At 39.6% G+C, this 20,679-nt stretch overlaps 1 protein-coding gene and 1 pseudogene across 2 annotated transcripts in view; both read left to right on the top strand.

Moving 5' to 3' along the window:
* The first annotated feature begins 6,549 nt into the window (after positions 1 to 6,549).
* LOC306642472 (cytochrome b-c1 complex subunit 7-like) lies at positions 6,550 to 7,546 on the top strand (annotated as a pseudogene). The gene has a single exon. The product of its transcript is annotated as a cytochrome b-c1 complex subunit 7-like (transcript).
* An 11,425-nt stretch (positions 7,547 to 18,971) lies between these two features.
* The window catches only part of HMCN1 (hemicentin 1), a 410,617-nt gene continuing 408,909 nt past the window's right edge, over positions 18,972 to 20,679 (top strand). Inside the window, exon 1 of the mRNA XM_079108039.1 lies at positions 18,972 to 19,597. Within this exon, the coding sequence (XP_078964165.1) occupies positions 19,330 to 19,597 (268 nt within the window). The 5' untranslated portion in view covers positions 18,972 to 19,329. The remainder of the gene's footprint in view (positions 19,598 to 20,679) is intronic.

Below are 20,679 nucleotides of genomic sequence, written 5' to 3'. Positions count from 1 at the left end.
AGAGAATGACATCTGCATCTGCTTGGCATCTGGTGGTCTTCTAGCTACATCCTAACATGACAGAAGGTATCACAGAGCAAGACAGAGCGCGTGTATGTCAGCTCAGGTTTGTCTTCTTCTTTTTATAAAGCCACTAAATGCCATCATGGCATCCCACCCTCATGACTTCATCTAAGAACTTACCTCCCAAGAACTCTAGTCCAAATGCCATCAACATCTGACTTTCGTGACTAAATGTGCAACCCATGAAATTTGGGGTTCACATCAAACCATAGAGGAAGTCTTGTATAGTTAGAGGGACTCTGTGTCGACATTTAAATGATATTTCATATTAAATCTGAGCTCGAAGGTAATTTATGGGAAGAGCCTTGGTGATTTTGGTCAATAGCATGTCTATTTTGGTGTTGGTCACATTATAGCAAATTCAGAACTTCTGTGACTTTCTACATTATGAGAGGGAGGGGTGATGAACAATAGCTATCATCCAGCTGCTTTGCTCGGCTTATGGGAAGGTGAGCAGAGAACATCAGAACAGGTCAGCAAATTATAATCAGCTGATTTAGAAATTATTTCTTAAGATTAGATATGTGCTTTCCTTTTGAACACAGCATGAACTTGTAACCTTGTGAGATTATCTTTACTTCTGTAAAAGCCTCTTCCACAAGTCTATCCACATACTTATTGTTGGCATGTGGAATAAGTTTAGGCAAAATTATCATGGTAAACTTTGTGTTTTATCACCTACTCTTTTCCAGTGACTTATCATCTACTGCTACTAGATATACTATTTCTACTTAACTTTTCTTTCCTGTGTTTTATCTGTCCTTGATTTAGTCTTTCAGTTACCCCTTGAAGCCTCCCATTGTTGACTGAGAAGAAACTCTTTTATTTCTACTGAAAATTAATATCAAGGAGGACCTGTCGACAGTCAACCTTCTTTACCTCTTTTCTGAATTATAAATCCGTCTTAGAATCTGTTGAAAGCATGAGTCTCCTCCTCACTTGGGTAAGTACACCTACCCAACCTTGCATACACTTTTAGGGGTATAAACTACCCTTAAAGGCACAGGAATCCTAGATTAGGAATGCTTTGGGGGCACATGAGACGACAAGGGTAAGAATGACATTGTTAAGCTGCAGACATGGAGCTAGATCGGATACAGAAACAGCAGCAGACAGGTGTTGCACATCTTCGCACAGAACATTTCTTGATGGTGTGGGAGTTTCTCTAATTAAAATATGATGAGAACAGCTGGCCACCAGCTAGCACTGGCAACACAACAAGAATGTCAATAAATGCATCACAGACGAAAACTTCCAGGCGCAGCTGTTTCTAATGGAGACTCTGAGTCTGTAGCCCTACAGACAAGAGCTTCATCTTTTCCATTTCACTCACACTTGCTGTAGCATCTTTAATGTTGAAAATAAACTGAGAACTTCCCTAGAATTGTTAAAAATACCACTAAGGGCATTCGGGCTTTGTAAAAACCTTGAAAAAGTAGTTAATTCCAAACAACTCACCACATGTCTCATTGTGAGTCACTGAGAAAAAAAAAATGAGTTCCAGGGCTCATGACTTGTTTGTCTCTTTCAACTGGTAGACCATGGTCCCACAGGCAGCGGGAAAGGACTTGATTCCAGGGTGCAGTGCCCAGAGTGGAGGGCAGGGGGCACTGGTGAGCGAGTAATGGCAGCTCCTGAGGAGAACAGTTGCAGTGCATCCCAGGCTGGGGTTGAGAGGGATCCCTGAACAAGTCAGAACACAAGGCTACTACTGGTTCCTTTCCCCAATTTTGGTATCTTCTGTCCCCACTCCTTAGTTTCCTTAGCTTTAAAATGGGGGCTAATGTGAGAGCGAAGTGACTTGATAGTGTTCCAAAATCTGTAAATCGTTATTGTAATGGAAGGTGTTGTCATTCTCCACTTAATTGGAAAATAAGTAAAATAAATTCCCCTGCTGCCTTTTCCAGTTACCTCTTTTGAACTCAGCAGAAACTCTAAAGCAGGCAAGATAGAGGCGCTTATGCATACATGCATATTCTTATTCCTGACAGGGAAAAGAAAAAGGCTTGAAGATGAGAATAAATAAGGTAACTGCTGCAAAGTCTCTTCACCTCTCGAAATGGACCTGAGTTAACTTTGGTCTATTGTGCTGATGAAAAAGAAAGAAACTAATAATTTATCTGAAAGGAAGGGGAAGAGAATCAAATTTTCAAATACCCACTATGTGTCAGGTATTTTCCCCAATACTTTATATATTTCATATTATATAATCCCTAAAAGAAGGAGAAGAAAATATTAGGTTTCATATTTTATGGATGGGAAAGCTATAGCTCAGAGAGGTTAGGTGGCTTCCTACTGTACAACTGGGTATCAAAGCTAGGATCAAAGTCCAAGTCTGTTCAACTCAAAAGCACATGCACTTCCTACCAAACCATACTTTGTTTTACTTTGAGCATTTTGTTGGGAAATAGGCCTGAAATGATTAAATTTGTAAACAGAATGAGCCAATTTAATTACACGTTCAACAACTCTTCCTTAAATATGAATAATACACAGCACTTGCTTTCAAAGGGGGAGACTAAAGCTGCTTACATCCATCGGTATTTACCAGAAGGACTCAGGAAAGAATGAGAGGGGCAACTTCCAAGCATGATTTAAAACTTTTCAATGAACAAGAATCTCTTCTTTCATAAATCCTGTCATTCTATTAACATAGGATTATTCATCTGAGATAATCCCCTGATTATCAAATAACTCGAGATAATGGTATCACCAAATCTCAAGTCACATGTAGATTTTCACTGGGGTGAGTTCATACACCCCAATGGTGAAAAAGAGAGGCATAATTGTGTTAGATGGGATGGCAGGGACTACTGAAATTTCAGAGCTGTTGAGTTCACGGGAGCCTGGAGAGTCTTGGATAATTAAATTCAGGTTTCATAAGATGAGATTCAGATATCCTTGAATTTTTGAACTGCTGTACTGTGTGATGGTGCCTCCCCATCATGTGGGTAGAGCTGGATTTTAAAAGGTATTTATTTTGGTTGGTGCTGACTAGGCACCCATCACCAATGCCTACACATTTTGGATTTTGTTTGAGAAAGAATCCAAATATTTTTGAGAAGAAACAAACTCTTGAGGTCAAAACATATCCCAAAAGACTGAAGAATAAGGTACAAAGGGCAAAGAAAGCACAAGGCCTCTCGCTGGAGAAGTCTGCCAGCAGAGGGCGATGTTAGTTCTCACGCTTGGTGGGTACCTCCATTGATCTTAAATCAGTAAGTCTAAAAGATGAGTGGAAACCTTAGGCAATTCAGGAGAGATCTTGGGCTGTAAAATATTTCTGTCGCAAGCAAAGAAGAGTAGTAAAGTAAAGATAAGCCTGGTGCTGATTAATAAAATTCCAACACCTCTGGTAAAAATTAAGCCTATTTATTTTTATTACCAAGAAAATTCTAGATATTAACTGAATACTGTGCAGCTGAAGGATTACCATATCTTTATATTTCCCTATTGTCTGGCGTAGAGGATTTCAATGATTATTCATTGAATAACGGATGAGTAAATAAATGCTGATCAACTATGCACCCATAGGGTTCAGGTGGTAGCCCAGAGTAGAACGAGACCTCACATTTCTCTTTTTTGCAGAATGCGGTTATTTTTGAGTATGGTTTCTCTGAATGCTTCTGATGGATCTTGGAAAGTAATTTCTGGTCTTTCTACCAATTTTAGGGCAACCTTAAATCAGTGAGTTTAATTTCTGTAGCTTTGTATGAGTAGAAAACAAATGCTATTGCCTAAAGTGTCATTGGAGAATCCTGAGCTTTACTTGACATTGGTAAAGATGTTTGGCTAGACTGGATTTGTGAAAAGTCAGTGTAGGAAAATTGAAATATTATGTATCAATTATTCCTTGAATTAGTCACTTGATAGAACTAAAGTCAGAAAAGATGTCATTTTTTTAAAGACTAAATTATGAGAGCTGTAATATACAAATTGTGAGTCAATATGCATCTTCTGGGTATCTTGTTTTGTCAATTTTGGTGTGTAATTATAGTATTATTTTGTTATATGAAATGATAGCAATGTTGGTAGCTTGAACGAGTTGGCACAATGCCCATTTTTCAACATCTGTTAAATATGTTTCAGATCTTATACTCTCAGTTTCAGCATGTAGCTAAATATTTGGCATTAAGGAATGTCCTTTGGTGATGACTGAATGAGTCTTTATGCTTCCAATAGTTCATTGTGCATTTGGTTTTAGAAAACTGACTTTAAGCATAAACCACAGGCACAATGAGAAGACAACTTTTTCTATGCACTCTCAATATTTAGGTTTTGTCTTTTGGGTTTTGTTTTACTGTCTGCTTATAAGTTGCAGCCAGAGAAATTTGTGGAGATGCTTTGAATACAGCACAGTGCATCTATGGTGTTATAGAGATTAGCTTCATTGCAAATGGAAGGATTTGACTGAAATTTCCATCAAATCTCAGTAAAACTCTCCTGCTAGTGTCATTCATAGAACTTGCTTTGCCTCCATTCAAATTCCTTGCCCCTTGGCTAACACATAAGAAAATAATGCACCTGATCTACGGTTGATAAGATGTTCTGTTTAAGCAATTTTTCCAGGGAAGGTTTGGGTTTATGCTGATCTGGACACACTTTTATCCCACTCTGATCAACAGCTGCAAGGCAAGAAGCCCTCATTGGGCTGGAGTTTGTCACCAAATACAGTCAAACATACTGATCCATGTGCTAATGAGTTTGGTCTTATTAACAGTCTCTTCTGATTGAGTAAAGCAGTCGCAATTTATTATAGTTTTTTTTTTTTAAATGTAATCATTACTCTTTTGCACTCTTGATGTTTCAGAAACCTAAACTAACCTTTCTTAGGCTTCTTTTCATGGTGATGGTTTGCCTAAAGCAATGGTTTCAGGGCACGTTTGCAATGTTTAGTTATGTTATACAGTATCTTCAATTTGATTTCCATTAGACCAAATAGAATTTCTTTCAGATGTTCTGTCTTCCAAGGATAAGACTTTATTCTACATGTAAAATATGCTCATGAATTACAGTGAATTATTTAATTCACATTAATATATGAAGATAATTGAATAAAATCTTTTGCATTTCTTCATATTGTAATATTTGTGCCTCATTTAAATGTTTTAGGACTTTTTTTGCAATTTATTTTATGCATAAACTTTAAATTTTACAATAGTTCTATATTTATAGATAAGTTGCGAGACTAAAAAGTCCACATATCCTCTGTGCCCAGTTTCCCATACTACTCACATCCTTTTTAAAAAATGTTTTTTAGTTGTCAATGTATATTTATTTATTTATTTATATGCGGTGCTGAGAATCGAACCCAGTGCCTCACACATGCTAGGCAAGTGCTCTACCACTGAACCACAACCCCAGCCCCCCATACTACTAACATCTTACTATGTGGTGTATTTGTTGCAACGACTGATACATTATTAACTAAATTCCGTACTTGATTTATATTCCTGCAGTTTTTCTCTTTTCCATGCCACTATTCCCTTCTGGGATGCCACATGACCCACCAGGCTCCTCTAGACTGTGACAGGAAGTCTTGGGTGTATTCTTTCAAGGAAGACCCGAGATGCTCTTCTTACCACATCACATCAAGAGTATATGCTGTCAACGTGACTTGTCACTGTCAGTGTTGATCTTGATCATCTGGAAAAGGTAGTGTTGGCCAGATTTCTCTGTAAATTTATTCTTCTCCCTAAGACTGCATTCTTGGGGAGCAAGTCACTATGTGCAGCCTACATTTAAGAGTTGAGGGTTTATCCATCCTCATCTGAGCAGAAAGTGTCTTCATGTATTGTCTGGAGTTTGTCCACATAGGAGATTTGTCTATTCTTTCTTTCTTTCTTTCTTTCTTTATTTCCTTGTGTATTTGAGATATTTATTTCATACTTGAAGTTCTAATTTAATTGTATGTTAGTTATATGTTTCTTTCTTTATTTTTTGCTCAAATTGTTCCAGGTTTGATCACCAGGAGTTCTGTTAACTGGCACCTATGTCACTTTGACATATCCCAATATTATGAGTGTGTGTGTGGAAGGGTCTTTTAAAAATTTTTTGCATTTTCTTCATTTCTTACCTGTAAGATGCTCCAGGCTCATGTTGTTTATTCCCTGTCCGTGTCTTAGAATCAACCATTTCTGTAAGTAGCCCTGGTTCCTTTTATTGGAAATAAAATCTTGGCATTAGAAACCAAGATTTGGACACCAAGATTTGGACACCAAGTGTGTTCATTGCTATTGGAGTGGCGTTGCCTCTAGACCTTCTCAGCTGACAGAGCAAGAAAATAACAAGCATGCTAACCTGTGTATCTGCACATATCTGTATTTAGCCATAGGAAGTCAAACACAAGTTCATCCTGTGATTCAAACTCTAGTCTGCAGGATCACCCTAACTTTCAAAAGACAACCTTTTACTTAAAAAGAAAGAAAGAAAGAAAGAAGTTTCGATTTTTCTTGTACGAATTAAAAATAAAAAAAGAAAGGAAGATTGGTTTTCATAATATATCCCTTTATTTCTTCAGAGGAACCTGGAATTACCATCTTTTGATTAATGTGATTCAAATAGGACTGGGTTCTTAAAAAAAAAAAAGTAGAGGCAATAGGCATGAATCCAGTTTGTTATGATCAGAGCTAATACCTTTCTCTTCTCATTAATTGGTATGGAAAAAAACGTATGTGGAAACTTGTGACCAGCTGTAGTTCTTCTGAAAAGAGAACCAGATCAGCCTTAAATTACATGAGAAGAAATATAGGGAAACTGCCCTGATAAAGAGAGTTACTGAATGCTGGAATGTCAGATAAGAAGTTAGAATTTCTTCTTCTGTTTTTAAAAATTAGATCAGATTCCTAGCTGTCTAGGAGAGTAGGTGTTTTTCTGATTTTTAAAGCTCTTTTTCCTCCCTGATTTCTGGGATTTTCTGTACACATATTCAGATCCTTAGCATAGGAAAATTCCTATTTTGAAGACACAGGAAGGTGAGAGGAAATAATAGGAAAAAAAATAAGGATAGAGGCAACGCTTCATTTCTGGGTCAAAATGGTGACCAGGTCTGCTGTTGCAGCATCAGGCTGGTGGCTGGACAGTATTCGAAAATGGTATTATAATGCTGCAGGATTCAAAACTAGGGTTAATGCGAGATGATACACTATATGAGGATGAAGATGTAGAAGAAGCCACAAGAAGGCTTCCTGAGAACCTTTACAATGACAGGATGTTTCACATTAAGAGAGCCCAGGACCTGAACATGAGGCCACAGATCTTGCCAAAGGAGCAGAGGACAGACTATGAAGAGGATAAATTCTATTTGGAACCGTATCTCAAAGAGGTTATTCGGGAAAGAAAAGAAAGAGAAGAATGGGAAAAGAAGTAATCATGTAGTTGAAATCTGTGGATATAGCTGTCCTCATAGATTTCTATGAAGTTGGTTAAACCTGAAACATACAATTTAAAAATTATTTCGTCTGTGTATATATTACTTTAAATAAATGTCTATTGTAAAAAAATAAGGATAAAAATGGGAAAAAGTGTTTTATCCTTTTTTAAAACCCCATATTTAGAATAAAAGTGAAAACAGAAAATGGATTGTATCTACCACCTTTTCATATTTCTCAATCAACATCAAGTATATATATTACCATATTGATCTGCCCCTGTTAATAGCTGCTAATGATTAACAGAAACTGACCACAGGCAATGGTAGATATTGCCTCCTAATAAACAGATAAGTGGCTAGATATTTACAATGTAACACTATTTTCCTTTTTTTTTTTTTAAAGAACATTTATTTTATTTTATTTTTAGCTACAGTGTTCTAAATTGCCCTCACTTCTATGACACTTTGATTACCTACCTGGAGCTAAGTGATGATTTTTCACATAAACAAGATGATTTAAAAAATTATTTGGGACTTATAATGATGTGCTCTACAAAATCTGTTTTTCTAGGAATGTCATGCATCTGCCAATAATAAAATTATTTTGCATGATAGCAACAGATCTTATTGGAAAGACTTGGTTTTACTCCTGGTTGTCCATGTACCATTGATCAATTGTGGGCAAATTGCTTGTAATTTTGAGTCTCATTTGCTCATCTTTGACATGGTTATAGAAATATTTATCTTACATGGTTGGTGTAAATATTAAATGGGTCTTTGTACATATTACACCTATGTGATAAAAATGTGATTATAAAGTATTTAGATGGCAATTATTATTATTGTCATTATTATTAAGCATAATGAATTCAGCAATTCATTAAAGAAGTATCATTGAATACTGGGAAATGATATTGGCTAAATTATATTGTTATATTGTGTGCATGTATGAATATATAAAAACAAATCCCACTGTTATATACAAAAAGCACAGAAAAAAATAAATAAAAATTTAAAAAGCAGCATTATTGAGTTACTACTGTATAAAAATGAATAAAAACCCACATTTATAAATGAGCAATACACAACCCTTGTTCTCAATTATTTTATGGCATTGTGGCAAAAACATAAACTTAGCTTGAATGTATAATTAATGAGAAAGAAAGCTCAGAAACATGGTCAGGGAAGGAGAGGCCCATTCAAGGCCAAAGAAGCATCAAGGATAATTCTCAAAGAAAGTAAAATGAAAACTGCAGTACCCTTTTCTTTGAAGGTCACTATCATATAAATATCAGATTCATGATGAACCTTGATGATATAAAGTCATTGTCTATTTCAAAAAGTCACTATTAGAATTTTCAATTTTACTCTAAAATGATAGGAGAAATCTAGAATAGAGGCCAAAGGAGAATAGCAGTGAACATGGGAAGAGTGAGCTGTGAAAACTTGGAGAGGTGACTCCACCTTTTTGGGTAAATTTCATCTTCAATTTCTTCTTTTATGAAATGAGGACCATTATTGATTACCTTGGAGTTTTAGAATGAGAATTAATGATTAAGTGTTTTAATATATAAAAGGTTCTTGAAGTAGTGCCTGGGACATAGTAAACTCTCAGAATTGTCTAGTATACCTGTTGAGGTGGAAAAAGGATAATTACAAGCCCAAAATATACTTCCAGCACTATCTCAAATGTCTTTTGTGAGACAGACCTATTTTTTTCTCCATTAAAAGAAGATTCTTGTTGTAGTAAGCTTTCTGTTACTGTGATAAAATACCTGAAACATTCAACTTAAAAGAAGGAAAGGATTATTGTGGTTGATGGTTTCAGACGTTTCAGTCCATGGTTGCTTGGCCCTGCTGCTTTGGTCCACAATGCCTTTGGTGAGAGTGTGTGGAAGAGGAGGCCTGTTCACTTCATGGTGGCCAGGAAGCAAAGAGAGGAGCAGGAAGGGGCCAGGAACCCAATAACCCCTTTGAAGTCATGTGCCAATCACCTAACTTCCTTCTGGAGGCCCCACCTCCAAAATGTTCCACTACTTGCTAATTGCCCACAGGCTAGCCACTAAATTTTCAGCATAGGCCCATGTGCTGAAGGCTGAGGTCCTTATTGCAGAGACCACAACTGCAATGTAAGCCAGAATCACAAGCCCGCTGAGCCAAAGGGGGCAGGCTGCCAGACGCATGTTGCCTGTGTCCTCTCCCTCTTGCTGGGAGCTAGTTCGCCATTCTTAGGCAGCACGCTTCCTGTGCCATTACAGAAGAAAGGAATTTTGCCTATGTAAGGAATAGGAGACCCTTGGCGCTTTTCCCCTTTCAGGCTGTCCCCCGCAGCTGCCTACAGGCTTTGTGACTTCCTTAAAAAAAGTAAAAGCAGAGTGTTGCATTCCCCAAAGTATGCCATGGACTCGTTATTCTGTGCTTTCTTCTCTTGACATTAGTACTGAAGGAGAATAAGAATGGAGAATAAGAACGTAAACATCTGTTTTGCATAAACTGATTCCAGACTTATAACTTGATTAGTAAAAGAGAATATTTGATGTAATTAATTTTCCAGTTATAAGAAGATGGTTTTCTGTACTTTTATTGCATTCTTAAGGGAGACAAGAGAAGAACAAATCTAACTTTAATTTCTCTCTCCTTTTTTTTTAAAGCATAATAGCAGTGCCAAGTATAATCACTATGCAAGAGTACTTTTAATTCAATGGTAATAGCAAGTTACTTACCCTGTAAAAATGTGCTAACGTAAACAGAAAACAATCCTGGGCCTCCTTACATAGACAACCAGACGTTTGGGGAAGGATCATGGAGGATAACATCAAGCCACTTAGTGATTTGCAAAAAGGCACTTTGTACACCCCGCTTGGAAGCAGTCATCTTTACCGCCCTTATTATGTCAATGTGTTTCTGAGCTAGGCTTTCTCAGGCCCCTTGTGATAATACTTCCAATTAGGTGATCACTTAAAATATTTAACCAATAAGCAGTCTTATAGTCTCCGGGGCAATTAGAAGAATTTCAAGGGAGAAAACTGAATTGGAGAGATTAGTATTGATTTTGCCGTAACGTGCTAGACTACTTTTAAAAGACATTACCTTCTTATATGCCTCATCCCCCTACCCCCACCTCCCGCAAATGCAACATTAGTGATGAGAATCTGTGTAAAGAAACTTTTGAGGCTCATTTGATGATGTTTAGCAAAAAATTGGCAACGTCCCATTATCTGCAACATGTCACTACGAGATTTATCATTAGGTATGTAACCTCAGAGAAGCAACTTCATCTGTACTGCCATTTCCTGATCCCAGGACCTTTCAGGGAGTTGAAGATAAATCAAGGATGGATATCAGTTCCTGATTAACTAAGGAGTTCTTCTACTTTTTCTTTTTGTCCTTGTCTGTGTCCCCAGAGCCTTTCAAGGGTGTTTGTGGTTTATGCTTGTTTAGAGCTGCATACACAGCTCTTTTTATAAAAAGCAACTGAAAAATACCAAATGAATTTGACAGTGTAGTCCGAGTTTCTCCTTGTATCATCCATGACCATTATTTCGGTTCATGGCCTCAGCCAGAGGGCAGTGCTGAAAAGCAGTTGAGACAGGCTCGGGCCAAGTGGCTTGAGTTCAAATGCTGCCTCTACTCTCACTAGCACTGACCTTGGGCAAGTTGTAGAAATTCTCCCAAGTCTGTTTCCCTAGATGAAGGATGTTATTAATATTATTATTGCAACCTACTCTTATTTTCTTTTTCCCAATTTATGTCTCTTGTTCCCTCTCTCACACCTTGCCCTGAGTGACTTTGCTAAATTATAACTGATCTTTCTGCTCTCCCCTTAAAGTCCTTCAGCGCCTTTACGTGCCTTCTGGATGTAATCCAAACCCTTATGCTGGTACCGAAGGCTACTAATGATGCATGGTTGATGCCCCATTGCTCTTTCTTCACATTCCAACCTAACTTTCAGTTCTATGAATGGTCCATGTCTCTCCTCCCTGACACTCACTCCCAACTGATGCCTGGCAAATTTCTCCCTTATTTTATACTTAAGAAAGATGTCATCCTCCGGGGGTGCCATACTTTCTGATGTGCCTTTCCTGAGACAGGTGCCTGTCTTATTTGCTTCCTGAGAATGCTGGATTTTGTCTTTCAGAGTCGTCTTACACTGTTTTATCTACCCCATTAGACTGTAAGTGCCTTGAGGGCAGGGAACCAGTTTTCTTTCTCAGACAATTACCATAACTTGTGTGAAACTAGTAACAGTTCATTAAATTTGTTGAGGAAGGAGTAAGAATGGACTAAACAGAGTTTGGGGGTTCAGAAAAAGCAGAGCTAGGTTTAGGTTGTTAACTTTGCCATTTTAATGGAATTTAACTTCTCTGTCAAGTAAGGTTTAATATTGGGTAATAGCCAAGAGTTTGGCCAAAGGTCCAAAAAAAACGTTCTGCATGAATAACTTGACAGTATCTTGCCTCTGACCTCTCCTATGTCCCACTCCTCTGTCCTAACTTTGGTGCTGATGTCTTGGGGTAGGATTCCAAGCCAACCAGCTCAACACCCATACTGCAGGATCCAAAAGTATGTGACTGTTTATGTCCCATGGAGAAAAGCTTTGACCAATGAGGATGGGAGCCAACGAATAGAAACTTCCCCTTTTGGCCTCATCCATTCCCCTTTCTCTTCAAAGAACAGTCTTTAAGTGCCTCACATAGGGTTTTCAGACAAATTCATGACATGGGGTAACTAGTAGCCTATAGGCGTGGCCAATTTGAGAATGCACCCTGATAAATCGGCTCTCTTCTCTTCCCTGCTTCATTCCTCCTACCCCTCATACTGCTCCCTGGAATCAGAGCAAACCTTCGTCTTTGCTTTCTGGGAACTTCGGGTAAGGCTATCGGAGAATACCACAGCTGAAACAATTTTAGGAATTGTTTAGTGTGATCTGCTTGTGAGTTGCAGAACTGAAACAATTAATGGCTGAAGCAAGATTAGATTCACAGACGGCGCTCCTTCCAACCTCATAGAGATTTTAATAACAAAAGCAGGAAAAGGGCTAGGATATATATTATTTCTGGAAATACTCTGACTTAAACGCCACTGTTTTTTGTCCCCCCACCCTTCCTATCCTCATCTTGGGCTGTGCCTTTTTCCAAACTCAGTCACTTTCTCCCACTTACAGCCTTGGTTTTCTCAATTGACTGCAGCCAAAATATACTTTCAGGGGTTCATTACTCTAAAGTGTGAATAAGATTTCTGCCCAGGGGGCGACCTTGTTTCCAGAAATCTTCATTTCAATTGAGAATAAACTATTGAAAGGAATGTGAGCCCATTCAGGTCTCTACAGTGTCCCAAGTCATATACCCTCAATTATTTGAGACTGAAGTAGAGAGAAATATTTAGGGTTATGGAAGATAACAGGTACATTTCTATATAAATGCATAAGTGAGTAAAACTGCCTTTTAGTCATTGAGTATACTTTTTCTTCGTCACCCTCTTTCCCAACCACTGTGCCCTGTGGACCTTCAACACATACTTATGTGCTACCACCCATTTATTTCAGGATGGTAGTGAAGTTATTGTGCTCGTCAGTTTTCTCTCACTTTAACAAAATACCTGAGATCATCAACTTATAAGGAGGAAAGGTTTATTTTGGCTCACTCTTTTGAAGGTTTCATTCCATGGTCAAGTGACCTGTTGCTTTTGGGCCTGTGGCAAGGCAGCATATCATGATAGGGAGCACATGGTGGAGGAAGCTGCTTACCTCATGATTTTCAAGAAGCTAAAAAGAGAAACAGAAAGGGACTGGGGTTCCAAAATCCCCTTTAAGGGCACATCCCCAGTGACCTAACTTTCTTTCCTCCCTCCCAATAACACCTTAGGGTAGGGACCCAGCCCTCATTACATGGGCCTGTGTTGGGACATTCAAGATCCAATCTACAGTTACTAAATATCTTCTATAAACCAACAGTTCCTCTAGTTATCTGTCTCTTTCAGTACATTGTATCCCTAAAGTGTATATACACGGATTCCAAATTTCAAAGCTGTATCCTGAAAAAAAATAGTACTGGGGAGAACCCAGAATTGCTTTATCCTTTAGCTACATTCCCAGACCTCTTTATTTTATTTTTTTATCTTGAGACAGAGTTTCACTAAGTTGCCCAGGCTGGCCTTGAACTTGCAATCCTCCTGCCTCAGTGTCCTGAGTAGCTGGGATTATAGGTATGCTACTGTACTTGACTGATAACAGTCACCTTTTACTAAGTCCTGACTTCTGTGCTAGGCACTGCACTAAATCTGTTATAAGCATTATTTCATTTTATTTTCAGGAAAAAGAGGGGAATGATCCCAGAGAGATGGGAAACAAGTAAGCCGAGTCCTATAATAGTCCGAATTCACCACCCTTAGAGTGTTTCCAGGTCTCTAGAGGTGAATGGAGGTGAAACCTGCTGGAGCCTAGCAGACTTCCTGGGTTGAGGAGAAAGAGCTGAAAGTCCAGGGAGACTTAGCAAGAGTTTATAGGAAAGAGTTCCAGAAAGAGCTATGTAGAGAATTTCAGAGCTCTGAAGAGGGCCCCCTCCCATGACTGTTCAGCTGAGTACTGATCAGCATATGCCTGTTAGGAAACTACCAAAGGTCCTGTCACCTGAAGGTGACAGTACCCAAGGATGGGAATATACTGGCTGCTTCCACCAGCCAGACTGGAAAACTCATGATTGGCAGAACGCTGAGTAGAGCACACAGGTGGATCTTATCTCACTAATGGGGAATAATTAGCCCTAGACTGAACACTGTTTTGGTCTCATCTAAAACATTTTCAAAGCAAGTCCCAAAAGGATCAAGCTGTTTCCAAATAACTTAATTCTGTTTCAGAACAAAGTTCAAGAATGTCTGATATCCAAAGATTATAAAGCCTGGGAAGAAGAAAGAAAAGACAATCTATAACTTGGAGGAAAATTTCAAAACTGACCTTGAACTGACACAATTGTTAGACTTGCCAAATAAGAACATTAAAAATATCATAACTGATTCCATCTATTTATACACTTACGAGACATTGAAGATATGTCAAGGATCCAAACTGAACTTCTAGAGGTGAAAACCACAATGTCTGAGATGAAAAACACACTGGAGGGGACAATTGGCTGATTGGATAGTACAGAAGAAAAGGTTGGAGAACTTGAAGAAATGGCTGTGAAAACTATCAAAGATGAAGCACAATGAGAAAAGAAGATGCTAGTTTTAAAAAGTGGACAAAGCACCAATACACTATAAAACAAGTGCAAGTGACCCTCACACATGTGTAATTGAGACTCCCAAAGGAAACATGGTGGGGATAGAAAAAGAAATTTAAAAAAATACCCCAAATTTCCCAAATTTGATGAAAAGAGATGGAAAAACTCAAAGCTCTCAAAGTCAAGAAACATGAGCGAATCACACCAGGCACATTATAGTTGAATGGTTCAAGAGCAGATGAGAAGAAAACCCTAAGTCAAGAGAAAAGAGATGGGGTGCATGTTATAGTTTGGATGGGAGGTGTCCCCCAAAACTCACATGGGAGACAATGCAAGAAGGTGTGGAGGAGAAATAGGGTGGGGGTTAAGGTGACTGGGGCATCACTTTAACCTAATCAGTGAATTAATCCCTGATGGGATTAACTGAGTGGTAGCTGGAGGCAGGTGGGGTGTGGTTGGAGGATGTGGTATATTGAGGGTGGGGTTATGGGGTTGATATTTTGTATCTGGAAAGTGGAGTTTTTCTTTCTCTGCTTTCTGATCATCAGGTAAGCTGCTTCCCTCTGCCACGCTCTTCTGCCACGATATTTAGCCTCTCTTTGAACCCCAAGGGATAGAGCTGGCCTTCTATGGACTAAGACCTCTGAAACCGCAAGCCTCCAAATAAACTTTTCCTCCATAATTGTGCCGGTTTGGTCTTTTAGTCACAGCAGTGAAAAGGCTGATAAAACGTGCACTTAGAGGAATAAACAACGATGGCAGAGATTTCTCATTGAAAACAAGGCAGACAAGAAGACAGTGAAATAAAGTACCGAAAAAAGCAAAACCTGTCAATTTAGATTTCTCTACCTAGTTCTCCCACCCAAACCTTTCAAAACCAAAGGTGAAATAAAACCTTTTTCAAATAATCAACAATGAAAGAATTCATTCCCCAGCAGAACTGAACAGCAGGAGCTAGTGGTGTGAGTCCTTTGGGGAGGAGACCATATTACATGGAGCTCTGCATCTAGACAAGGAATGAGCAGCACCAGAGATGGTAACTACAGGGGTAGACATATTAATTTTTTTTGTTATTATTTGATTTAGATCTCTTTAAGAATAATTGACTACTTAAACAAAAAATAACAATGATATAGTGTGGGGCTTAAAAGGCAGTAAAGTAATATAACTGATAATAATAGCCAAAAATTTAGGAGAGGAAAAATGGAAGTCTAGTAGGGTAAGCTTTTGTTTTTGCTTTGTGGTGCTAGGGATGGAATCCAGGACCTTGTACATGCTAGGCAAGTGCTGTACCATTGAACCACATCCCCAGGCCTACTCTAAGGTTCTTATACATGAAGTGTATATTATTTGCAGGATCCTTGTGATAAAAAGAAATATGCCATAAGCCCTAAAGCAACCATTAACATAGCACAGTGATAGTTAGCAATGGAGATAAAAAAAAAAAAAAAAAAAGAACAATCAATTTAAAGGCAGGTAGAAAAATAGGGGAAATAAAGCAAAGAACAATTGGACAAAAAGAAAACAAACTACAAGATGATTGATTTAAATCCATTCATATCCTTACTACATTGACTTTAAATGGGCTAAACACATTTATTAAAAGGCAGAGATTGTTAGAGTGTATTAAAAAAGCAAGACTTAATTGTATGGTGAATACAAGAAATACACTTTTCATGTAAAGATATAAGTGGGTTTATAGTAAAAGGATAGAAAGCCATACACTATACTAACAAAGGAAAATAAGAGTGGTTATATTAATATTAAAGTATATTTTTAGAACAAATAATACTGCCAGAGATAATGAAGTTAACTTTATAGTGATAAAGATGTTGATTAGTCAAGAGGACATAATCCTAACTATACTTACCTCCAATTACAGAGATTCAAAATACATGAAAGCAAAAACAGAACTGTGATGGGCTGGCAGATCTGGCTCCATGAGAATGTTCTAGGCCAGACTCTAAGGGAAATGACTAAACAGACTCCATTTTTGCTCTGAGACTCCATGCTATGTAGGAAATAAGCTTCTCCCATGGGAACACCCGCCTCTGTACCCATCTTCAGTTACTTAGTGTGACATGTTTAGCAATACAAAATGACAATTCTTATGTAATGAAAAATTGCTCTCTTTTGATTCCTATTGCTCCTAAACAATGTACCGTGTGAACAGTGATTGTGTGGATGTTAGTAACCATTCTTTAGTTTGTACCTTGGTAAGGGTCATTTTGACCCACTTCCCCCTCTGTTGATGATCTCGTGATGTTAGTTTGTAATTTTGAATCATAGCAACAGACACTTATGATTGATGTGATTTTTGGTATAAAAACCCCTACAACTCTATGGTGGGGGCTGTTCTCCCAATAGCCATTTTTTTGGGGCATTGTGTGAGACAGTCAACTGGCGGGCTTAATAAAGACTCTCAAATTTGGACTTCTCAGTGGTGATTGGTCGGTTCTTAAGTTGCGCCCCATAACAAGACATAGACAAATTTACTATTATAACCAGAGATTCAATATCATTCTTGATAATTGATCATAAGTAGGCAGAAATCAGTAAGGATTTAGAAAGGTTGAGCAACACTATTAAACTCCTTGACCTAATTGACAATTATAGAATGGATCACTGCATAGTATTCTTTTCAAGTACATAAGGAACATTTATACATCATTTAATCATTATTTCCAGTTAAAAGCAAAAAAAAAAAAAAAAAAAAAAAAAGGCACAAAGAAGTTAGATGACTTGCTGAAGGTCACAGTTACTAAGTATCATAGCTGGGCTTGAACCCAGGCTATCTGATCCAGAACTCTTAATCACTGAGCTTTACCACCTCCCTTGAGCACCTGGAATAGCTCAGGTCTCTATGACTTAGAATGAAATCTTTTTTAAATAAACAAAGGAATGGACTACTCAAATAGCATTCTCTAAATACTTCTTGGAAAGGAAATATATTCCCTTCTCCTCTCATATTCCGACTCAACCCAAATGGCCTGTCTGCTTCCTTTAAGTGACATGACTTATAGGTATCATAAACTTAGGTCCCACGGCTGCTGGGTCTGAAAGGGGAGACTATAAAAGGCTCATGGGAGCTGACTCTTCCTCAGGCTGCATGCGAGAAAGATGGGTGGTCTAATAGACATTCAAACACAGGTCAAGATGCCTGTTTGTCCCTTTGTGTGCCCAGATCCAGATAAAACTCCTTTTTTTTTTTTTTCAGGAAAGAAATACACTTTTATTAAAATAAAGCAAAGAATCTTTAGCCTGTGGTTGACTTTCTTTGCTTACCCTCTTAAATCTGTCATTAGAACTATAATGTATATAATAATTACAATACAGAAAAAAAATCCTAATGTTTTCCAGGGTCAGGTTTCCTTCTTTATTGGCAACAAAATACCATAGAGGGGACCGTCTTTTCGATGGATCTTTGGCTGAGACCTGAAACATGGTTGGAAGGAAATGTGAAATGGGAATATTATTCTGCCTCACCATGCTATGCAGAGGATTCAAACTGCTCAGCACGTGTGAATCTTGATAATGTAATAAAAAATCAGATTTCCCTGTAATATGAACTCAATGTCTCATTCTTTTTTCCATACTTCTCAGTCCCCTTATTTTCTACTCAACTCCCATCCTCTGTTGCTAATCCAGTTTCCTTGTCCTCTTGTGGCTCTTAAGTGCAGTGTCCCCCTCCTCTCCCCTCCCCCGTCTCAATTCTTGCTGTCTCCTTCATAACCCCCGACAGCCCCTTTCCTCTTCTTCCTGCTTCTAAGCCCCTCCAGCTCTCTCCTTCCGCCCTTCCCGGCAGCGTCTCAGTCCCCAGGGAGGTGGGACAGCCACCGTGTGGTGCAGCCCAGCTGAGCGGGTTTCCCAGCTCCCCCTCCTGGCTGGGCCGCGTTGTGGGCTGAGGGACAGGAGGCTGGGCTGGGACGTCTTGGCTTCTGCGGGGGAATTAGGAAAGAAGCGTCTGAAGCAGCGTTGTCCACATTAGAAAAATACAATTCCCTTTGTGCTACTTGGTGCGGTGTCCTCGGTCTGGGTCTTCGCCACTCATTCTCCAAAGCCATTGTTCACCCCGGGGTTCTGGAAGGTTAGCAGCAGCGCGGGTGGGAGCCGCGCGGGCGCTGCAGGCGCTTCCCTGGTACTGAATTGACCCCAGAATCAGTCGGGGGGGAAAAGTCACCCTGGAGGAGGGGCTCCCGAGCCGCGGCCGGGGGACGGCAACTGGCCAATCAGGAGGCGAGGCCGCGCCGGGCTGCCCCTCCTCGCTCGCGAGCCGCGAGCAGTGCAGGGCTGGGAGCTCCGTCGCCCGCCCAGCCGAGGGAGCGGCGGCGGCGGGAGGCGGCGGGACTTGGCGGGCGCCGCAGGCTCAGAGCTGCCCCCGGGGCATGGACCCCGCGCGCTGCCTGCTCCGCGCCACACGCCGCCCGGGGCCCGCGGGCAGATAGCAGCCCAGGAGGACGCCGCGTCCAGACAAAAGCTGCCGCATCCCCGGCGGGCGAGTCGGGGCTGGTGCCTGTCCCCGTCCGATTCTCAGCTGCAAACTTTTTGCTTCTTGAGTGATCGCAAGAGTCCGATGAGTTTCTCTGGGAGGAAACCCTCTGCCTGTTGTTGAGGAGGACTAAGCACAGTGCTTAGGCACTCAGGGGGGGAAAAAAGCAAAAAGAAAAGGGAAAGAAAATGATTTCCTGGGAAGTTGTCCACACAGTATTCCTGCTTGCTCTTCTTTATTCTTCCCTAGCTCAGGATGCCAGCCCCCCGTCGGAGGTCAGGGCCGAGGAGATTCCCGAGGGGGCTTCCACCTTGGCTTTTGTATTTGATGTGACTGGTTCCATGTATGATGATTTAGTGCAGGTCATTGAAGGGGCTTCCAAAATTTTGGAGACGTCTTTGAAGAGACCTAAGAGACCTCTCTTCAACTTTGCTTTGGTGCCTTTCCATGATCCAGGTAAGGGAGATGTTTATTTGATTTTTCTTTTATTTATTGTGTCTCATGCTTTTATTATTCCTTCTGCTATGAAATTGTTTTATTGTCAGAAAGTCTCAACTTTTTTTTTTTTTTAATTAAATAAGCAGCTGAGTACACTTGTAACAAAGAATTGCATGCAGGCATCTGGGTTTGCTCTTTGATACCTCCTTAGGTCTCAGTCATGGAGTAGTTGACTTGTTTCAGGAGCTTGAACCTGGAAATGGACTTAGGAACACCAGAACCAGGAGTCTGCTGCAACATCAGAATCAGATTGTGCTTTAGAGATACAGAATGTTTCATTGTCAAGGAGCCTTGGACAGGGGTGTTGAGCAGCAGTGCTAACTAAATGTTAAGAGTGCACATTCAGGTTGAATAACTCTCACGTTAAGAGGGAAAAAAAAAAACCTGGTGTGTGCCACACTAGGAAGCCTGAGAGTCAGAATTACTAGAGGAGTTGAAGACATAAGAATGGAAGAGAGAAGCCATTCATTTTTCTAACTAAACCTACTCATCTTTGCACCAAGTCATTAGTTAGATTCATGGATGGGTGTAAACAGTAGGTCCATGTCTCATGCAGCAGAAATGTAATTTGGTATGTCTGTGCTCTTTAAAGGTAGTTGGAGCAAAATAACTTTATTTTGTGCCCTAAAGCTATGAGTTTCAGCTGCTTCACTGCAATATGATCCTGTTTACTTTTTTCAGTTTCTCTTTAAAGTAGCACCTCTCTGTGAGGCTTATAGGAGCCCTCATTGTCATTGCTGAGGGTAGCATTACAGGGGGAGTCCTGGGGCTTGCTGTCTAATGTCCACCTGAGTTTCATTAGTGCAAATTACTGCCCAGTTAAAGAAACAGCAGCCTATTTCTTAAATGTCCTCCCCCACTGTTCTCCCACATTTTTCCTGCTTTTGAAAGTCTCTTCACTGGAAGACTTTGATACAGCCTCTTCACAATGAGAGCATGATGTTGACAATCTTAAATTCTTCCTTTGAACTCATTTTTGAGTTCAAATTATTTTTAGGTATTGCATGTGATAAGTTTCAGTTATTTAAAAGGCACTGGCA

The sequence above is a fragment of the Sciurus vulgaris genome (assembly GCF_902686455.1).
Source record: "Sciurus vulgaris genome assembly, chromosome: 12".
Lineage (NCBI taxonomy): Eukaryota > Metazoa > Chordata > Mammalia > Rodentia > Sciuridae > Sciurus > Sciurus vulgaris.
This window is presented reverse-complemented; position numbering and strand designations above follow the sequence as displayed.